The sequence below is a fragment of the Centroberyx affinis genome, unplaced genomic scaffold, assembly GCF_046629955.1.
Source record: "Centroberyx affinis isolate AG114_WGS23_722 - 3 ecotype Tasmania unplaced genomic scaffold, CSIRO-AGI_Caff_v1 ptg001012l_1, whole genome shotgun sequence".
Taxonomy (NCBI): Eukaryota; Metazoa; Chordata; class Actinopteri; order Beryciformes; family Berycidae; genus Centroberyx; species Centroberyx affinis.
Genome location: NW_027279574.1, coordinates 458,457 through 467,051, shown reverse-complemented (window position 1 = coordinate 467,051; position 8,595 = coordinate 458,457). Strand labels below are relative to the sequence as shown.

The 8,595-nt window shown below is 41.6% G+C and overlaps 1 protein-coding gene across 3 annotated transcripts in view; it reads right to left on the bottom strand.

Annotated features, from left to right (window-relative positions):
* Positions 1-3,855: 3,855 nt before the first annotated feature.
* Positions 3,856-8,595, bottom strand: part of LOC139646876 (CAP-Gly domain-containing linker protein 4) — a 31,878-nt gene continuing 27,138 nt past the window's right edge. For 2 of the 3 annotated variants that reach the window (XM_071522652.1, XM_071522653.1), the window contains 3 exons: positions 4,837-4,898; positions 4,600-4,678; positions 3,856-4,240 (listed from right to left, as the gene is read on the bottom strand). In XM_071522652.1, coding sequence (XP_071378753.1) covers positions 3,856-4,240; positions 4,600-4,678; positions 4,837-4,898 — 526 coding nt within the window. Of the gene's footprint in view, positions 4,241-4,599; positions 4,679-4,833; positions 4,899-8,595 lie in introns of all 3 variants that reach the window. The other variant, XM_071522651.1, reaches the window with a different exon arrangement.

The following is an 8,595-nucleotide window of genomic DNA, read 5'->3' as shown; positions in this document are numbered from 1 at the left end:
GACAGACATTCGCGTTTATAGGGCTGGCCCCGCTGTTGTGGTCCAGCCAATAAACTAAAAGCCTAATCATAATCATAGCATCTGTGTTTCTTCAAATGTCATTATTGCTAGTGGAGAGACTGTTGTTGACTCTGACATGCAACAAAACAAAAAAAAAATCACACGTGTGTTTGTAACACACGTAAACTCATTAAAACACAAGCGTATATAACCTCAATAGGGCAGAGCAGAATAAAAGCATCTAAGAGTTCAGAGTGAAAACCGGGACAGACTGCTGGCTGCCATGGCAACAAAGAGTTATGGGCAGAGAGGAAAAGGGCTGCGTGATCATCAGCTTCCAAAGATCTCAGGTGCAAAGCGTATTTTGTCTTCGCTTCTCCCAAAACTACCACGTCATGCACAATTAGGGGATGTCCATTTTGCAGGTGAACGTCACCAGCGGCTGTGTTAACATGCACGGAGCAACCCGGCTATCGGCCATACTGTAGTTACAGGCCTTGTTCGGGTTAAACTGTTTACATGCATCTTTAATATCCTGCAAGTGAGCATCCCTGTTCCCATGAATAAACCAATTAACAGAATAGAGGCAGATACTGTCTGTACTACTGTAGAAACTGTCTGCCAGCAAGAGAGTATGAAAAGGTTCAGCTGCCTGTCTTTGTCTGAGCAGTAGGTTACTAATAATGGAGGGGAAATAAAGTAATAGTAATATTATATAGTGCTGCTCACGGCCATGGTTTTGTTGACATCAAAATGTTCCCATAACGCTGTTTGTGCAGACAGCATAAACCAAAAGTAAAAGGAGTATGATGTTTCTAAGTCACAGTAACCCATTTAAGAGAGTAAGCCAGGCATCTTAACACCAGAAAGGCCAACAAGCCATCAAATGAAGGGGGTAAACAAACTTGCTTACATGAGTTTGAGAAATCTAACAGACGGTACAGAACGTGCCTCTGGGAAATGTGATGGAGGGATATTGTGAAATCTGAGATATTACTGTTCTAAAACAGGAGAAATGCTTTAAAAATCAAGTTGAAGATGAAATCCAGGTGCATTTTTATGAATAAGGTCACAAGGCTTTCATATTTTGCAACTGTGCCACACGCAGAATGAAGGATGCATCACACACACAAATGCTCAAAAATAAATTAATCGCAGCATCTTTCCAATCAGAGAGGCCCCTGCTGCTCAGTTTGTGGTCATTATAATAATATTGACTGTTTTTCCTTTGGTACTGTTGTGATGATCAGCATAATGAAAGGCCTGCGGATATTCGGATTTAGTTTGTTCTTGACATTATCGCTAGACCTTTCCTTGAGAAAGGCTGTTTGTCCATGACGAAAGGAGACAGGAGTCCTTTGTGGTGCTCCATTGACTCATCTGAACTTCAAAGTAGAGACACCCACACGCTAGTTTCCAGATACATATTTTCTATTTCATTCTCACCTTGGTAGCAGTGTCATGGTCAGAGTTTGGATGTGCATACACTGCTTCCTTGCTCCTTTTTCTTGGCTGTACTTTAGCCATATTTTTCCAGTCAGTTTTGTCCATACTTAAAATATCAGATCTGAAACACATCCATACAAATCTGGTTCCATAAATACACAAACCCAAATCATAAGACAGCAAAAAGATCTGTGCCACATAACGGTCGGAAAATGTGATTTTGGGGTCCGTTTAAATGTCTATTTCTTCCACGATCAAGGCGTAACAGATTGGATCACTCACATCACCTTCAATGCATAAGCTAAGGGGAAATTATGTGCACATTGTTGCTGCGTTGATTTTTTTTTGTGCTCAGGCTGCAGGTCAGCAAACAATGCCACTCCATCCGCAAGGCTTATTCAGGTTTGACTGGGCTGAGCCCCAAGGCATCAGATAGCAAGTGAACAGAAATGTAACCGTTTCAAAGTGCTTTCACTATTTGATTTTTCAGTCCCCAGACAACTCTCCTCTGAACTTCTATGAACGCTCCAAGAAAGTCACGCAAATCTCTCTCCTTTTATTACTACACCCACACTAGATAAGGCACACAGCCAAGGAAGATAGAGAGAGCCATAGAGATAAATGAAATTAGAATAGAATCTTTATTTTGTATTTTACAAATACCGTTTTTTTACACGCTGTGTAAAATGCATCAAACCAAAACCCTCACACTAATCGCACACATAAGTCCAAATATTCACATCAGTAATTAATTCAGGAATGAACATAATCTATTACCCACACAAACACAGCACCAAATGACTTTCATACCCATCAGTGCAATTTGAGATCTCTCATACTGTTAATACGATTTGGGATTCAAGATATACCAAAATATGCACTGTCATAAGTGATGACACAATTTATCACAGAGATGGCCTTGATACAAATGAGACACATTTTTCAAGACGAGTCTTTCAAAGAAGAAACTGTTGATAGAAATGTTTCAATCGGAGTTAAGAGATATTTGATCTTTCATTTTAAAAATGCTCCCCTGTTTCATCTGTTGAAACTGGGGCGGATATTTCAGACAACCTTGGGTTCTGACCACCGGTGCTTTTCAATCACACAGGGCTTGACCAGACAGATCAATGAGAGAAGGGCATTGGAGATTCTAGGGCTACCGTTGTGGTCTACACCCCCTAATTGGACGGTACATGAATGTTTTACTGAGTAGTGGGCCTATTTTCCGCATGCACAATCGATGGCTTGTTCTCTGCTGACTTGCCCAGACTCCTCTAATCAAACAGTAAAGTCTACCCTTGAAACTTCTGGATAATCACATATTTCCTGCGTGAAACTGCTTTTATAAAGCTCCCAGAACAATTATGCCACATCCAATCCTGAGCAATTTGGTCTTTAACAAATGGAACAATGCCATACTGTACTGTAAGGCTGTATCCAGTCTGGTGCTGTACTTTATCAAGGGAACCTTTATGTCATGAAATGATAGAAACTGACATTGCACCAACATGATACCGCTGCCTGAATGGAATCACAATTAAAGGGGAAATAAGTGTGATTTTTACTGTATAAGTGAGGGGTTGATGAGGGGCTGTGCCTGAGAACTGCTGCAGGAGGAAACAAGTTCTATTGATGTTGTTGTAAACCGATAGGATAAAGGTCATAGATTAGTCATCACCCCTTTAATTTACATTGATTCATTTAGTTAACATCAGGATTTGACTCAAGTTCCATCAATTGTTTGTAAGCTATGTGACAACCCTGTACCCTTTCCTCACTCGTTCCAAAGTGCTCATCTTAGTATATGTACCCTTGTACTGGGTATGTTTAGATATATATATATAGATATGTATATACTTTAAGTTAGAGAATAGGCTACATTACTACCCAACTTGGCTGATAAAAATCTCTACTTGATGTGATAAAAATTAGCTTTGGGTATGGAAATACTTTTTAATGTGTGCACATATCCATATCATCTGGTCCATCTTCTTGACACTTGTCATTTCCTGTCAGTGCAATCAGACCAATAGTAGTGCAGTGCTTTATGTCTTCTGAAGACGTTTTTTCCCACCCTGCCAAACCAAGCTTTAGTCTATGACCCTTCAAAGTGGATTTAATAAAGTGCTTCCTTTGCCTCCTACCTTTTTTCAAAACAAATCTAGTAGTTTAAGTTCAAACAATAAGTGTGCATTACTGCAACTCGCACTACTTCTGGAGGAGCACAGAAGACTAGAAAACTGTATGAATGAGAAAATGAAATGAAAAAAAAAATGAAAAGCTAATACTTTAACAAAACTTTCACTTTGAGTAAATCAAACAAAAAAAAAAGTAACAACCTCTCAACTTTCCTTAGGTCTGCTGTGCCACAATTCCCGTCCCACCCCACCCCGTTTCCGACAGTCCTCAGCTGTTTTCGTTCACCAAGCGCGCCCCGTTGATGCCGCGGTAGGTGACCCGGCTGGGCCGGACCAGCACGCCGTGTCCCTGGCGGCAGCTGAAGTAGCGCCGGCCGCCCACCGAGCCGTCGTTCTTTCCCTTTGAGCTGCGCAGCTCCAGGCCCAGCCAGAGGCCCGGGGCGAAGTCCGCCGTGCCCAGGTAGCGGATGAACGCCATCTCGTTGGCGCTGCTCAACAGGACCTGCATCCCCAGGTGGAGGCGAACCTGGCCGTCCGAGCCGGGCGAGGGGCCGGACCCTGCCGCGCTACCGGGAATCCAGCCGCTGCCGCCACCGCCTCCACTACCACCGCTCAGGGTGCTCCAGCGCCGACGGTGAGGGTTGGAACGGCTCCTTTTTTTGAGATGAATTGGAAAGGAAAAATAAAAGGGTAAAAAAAAATTTTAAAAAAAGAGAGAGATTTACAGGTAAAGGGGTGAGAAGATATACAGTATAAAGGGTAAGTGGGAGATTCATGGGAGGTTGGTGGTGGAGGGATTGATCTTGGATTCCCCGTCTACTCTCATTATAACCACCATCATGCGCTGGCCATTTAACAAAAGCACCCTTTTGCTGACTAATACCACCGGTTCTTATCAGTATTGATTCTGCCATTACTGTGGGGGATTAGGATGAAGCTGAAAAGCATCGGGAGGGAGGAAAGTGAGGGCTGTGTGGAAAATGAGGGGAGGGAGGGAGAGACAGGGACACACCTGTTAACGGGGCTTTTTCTGCTCGTCTCCTTTGGGGCGGCGATGGCTGAGGATGTGCTGAAACTGCGACGGATCGTCCCTGCATGACAATCACACGAGCCTTAACGGAGCCAAGTACTCCCACGTGAATACCCGCGCAGCCGTGACCGCACAAGCTCTCACAGCATGACACGAATATTACAGACACACATATTTCAAATAACTTATCTCAGCCAAAGCCGGCAGAAGACTCACCACTAAAAGGTCGATTGAGGCGTGATGAAGAGAGCTCCGAGAGGCAATCAACAGATCCATGGATCCTGTGAATAAAAAAAGATGAAAGTAACCCAACAATATATTTCTATGCACATAACCTTTAGGTATCCTTATTGAGATCTTACAACATGAGACAACCTACAGTACAAAAATGGAAAAATCCACTGACATTTACCCAGGGTTTGCCTCAAGCCTAATCATGACTATCGGAACGGCCATTCTGCAAATTCATTAAATACCGACACATTTCTGTAACATTTCAGAGTTGCGGGAGATTTGACTGAGCCTGTATTTGACGATGGTGCCTCTTCTGACAGGGAGCACTACAGCGAGAAGCAAAAAAAAACTCAATTTCTGCTGCTGCGGAAGAGCACCTGTCCTGCTTAGTGATGTTTTCTTAAGCCGCTATGTGACTGTGATAATGGTCGAGCTCTGAAAGCCATTGCGAGCGAGACACAGTCGATGTCGAGAAATGAGCAAAAAGGGAAAAATTAATAAATAAATAAAAGGTGTCTTATCTTGTTTGCTAAGGGATGTGAGTGGGGGGACAAAAAATAGAGTGGGGGGAGGGGGGCATAAGGAAAGCTGTTTGTTTTCCTAATGGGTCCTGATAGCTGCTGACAGGAGAAGAAAAGGGAAGAAGAAACGAGTTGTGGATGGAGAGAATGTGAGAGATTCTCCATTAGAGGGAGGCCATGTGCTTGGCTGAGCATACTGTGAGCCCCTGGGTTAATTAGAAAAAAAAAGAGGAGAGGAAGGGACATGAATGAGGGATGGCGAGCGAACACAGGCGCCGTCTTTTCAAAGAGCAGCTTTTATCTCATGGGAGACGTAAAGAGTCGGTCGGGGGGGAAAAAAACAAAACAACACAAAAACAGCAAGACAGTGGGACCGACCGGGAGGGAAGAGAAGAGAGAAAAACTCCCACTGAACAGGTGGTCCGCATCGAGATGGAGAGCAAGTGGCAAAAGACGGTAAACAGACAAATGTGGAGTGGGTATGAAGGTTGAATACATTAATTCAACCAGCAGCCTCTCGAATCTGGAGAACCTCTCTTCCTTTCAACGACATGAATACATTATTTCAAATTACAAAAAAAAAAAAACTATCATGGCATTCACTCAGTTATGACACACATTAAGCACTCAAGGCAGCGTACTATTAATGCATCACCCAATAAAACAAGGTCAACAGCTTTTATCCACTTGCAGAAAATATGGAGTAACAACAAAACAACAAGGCTTTGTGGCGAATAATGTGTTCTCTCTTGTTGCTCAGTGGCTTGTGAATATGTATGTCAGACAATGCTTTTCCATATCCCAGGATTAAGAGATCTCCAAAAATAGCCATCTTGGCACTTTATGCAGCTGTTGAGTCAACACTTTGTGTAGTGTGAAAGCCCAATCTAATCTGAAGAAATAATAAGGCCTCTGGTGGAATTTGCCTTTGTTCGTCGTGTACTATTTTAATAGGTCAACACGGGCGCCATGCGGGAGTGGTTCCAACTTTCTCACCAGATAAGTGAAAAAAGGGCAAAGAGATGTTAAATCAGTACAAAGGGTGCAGTGTAAACATAGGTTTAACCTTCCAAGACATCCAAACAATACCACTGAGTTTGTCCGACTCTGTTTAAGTTATACTAAGTACATAATTTGCAAGATACAGAAAATCCCTTTATCTGAATCTTGGATTAAAGATGCACCAAATGTGTCATTACGCTGTATCAATTGGATTAACATAGAGAAAGTACTGCAATAGGTTATGAAGAAGTTTATATGGGGCAACTGCGCTCACATGTCTTTATACCAGATTTTGGTTTGCCATTAGTCAGTGCTGAATAATTTATAACTATCAAATCAGTAAATTCCCATTTGTTTTTAACCAAATACGCCAGATCACAGCAATGTTGGTCTTCCTTGTGACAGACCTGAAAAAACTTATTTCACACACAACCAAACCAACTGACACTAACTAATGGTAGGCCAAATCTCAGCAACAGTGTGATTAATAGGGAAGCAAGCAGGCAAACTGTAAATTTGTTTAATTGGCTTCTGAAATAGGGATCCATTACTGCACAGTGCAGTTTTTTTAAATAAAATCAACAGTACAATATGCACATGCACTGAGTCACAAATTGATTCAGAAATACTAAAACAAAATGATAGGCTATTGGACATATAGCTACACAGGTGTCTCACTTCTAAGGCCTTTCAGGTCTCCTAAGCTCCTACTTCCAAGACTGAAAGTCATAATGCATTTAAATGCGTTTGGTGGGAAATAATAATGAAAGGGGCCCTGTAACAAAAGTAGGTTTTTGGTGGCTGATGTTTATTTTAGAAATAAAGCAGCATAGAGCTACTCTGACATCTTGCCTACTTGGGTATCATAGAAAACTATTTGCCACTTTGTTATTTCCAGTCGAACACATAAACTACCCAAGGATTTCAACAGCACTTCGTTTTAGGACATGTTTCTAAACTATTCATTGCAAGTGTACAAATCGATTTTTCCTTCATCAAACTATTCTTCCCTCTGAAAACTAATGAAAAGTAAAGCTAAAAATAAACAAATATTATAAATGTATTATTCAGGAAAGTATACCCCTTTTAAAGTAAACACAAATGTCCTATAGCTGACATATTACTTAGTGTACATTTAGGTTGGCATTAAAATATTCATTTAGACGACATCATTGCCAATCACTAAAGAAACAGCTGAATCTTCTACTGCAGAGCCAGTGACATGAGGAGTGGCAGGAATTCAGACAGAAAGACAATACACTCCAGATAGATGGCTTAACACAACACGATAGACCTGATGACATTTTGGCCAGCTGAATCATTATGACTGAACTTGCATCGCATCTGTTGCCAGAGACTTCAAACGAGGCTGCTGAGAACTTGCAGCATCTCAGCTGCCTGTTCTATGAATAAAATCTCAGTCTCTCAATCCGGCCATTATTTTCACCGCGCGGGCATACATCTTTTCTAGTTGACATCCGCAGAAAACAAAACAAACCAGTGGCTAAATATATATGTGTTTATACTGTGAAAACAAGTTAGACTTTCTTGTAGACATAACCAAAAGGCAATCTGGTTGAAGATCTGTGTTTTATGTCTTGTTTGTTGGCTTGAAATCGCCACAGAAAAATAGCAGGTTACAATCACAGGATTTCAAACATCTGCAGTTCAAAAGGATAATCCCTGATAATCTTAGTGACATCAGCAGATGTAAATGTTTCCCCTTCTGGCCAGCATGAAAAAAAAGAAAAAATTGTATATATTTAAAATCTATATCAGTTCAATCTATATCTATTCACAAACACACATACACACTCACACGGCAAACTCCTCCCCCTTCCAATTCTCTCACATATTCCATGCCCTCTTGTGAAATTACTGCCTGGTATGCATCTCTCACCCATTATTTTTAACCTTAACAAATGATATATACATATTCATTATCCATAATCCATATTTATTATCAGGGACCACGGTGTCTGGCTCATTACTAGGTGCCACATTAAATCTAAGTGACATGCTGGGAAAGGGCCCCGGGCTTCACCTTTGACAACTCTGACTCTCGTTAATCACCAATATAGAGGGGGACTGTTTGCCGTACAGAGGGCAAAATCAAATATGTCAACGCTCCCACAAATGACACTGTCAAAGAAGCTCATTAGTGCCATCAGATGTATTGATGAGGGCAATGAAACGCCACCTCCAGCCATGTTCTCCAGAT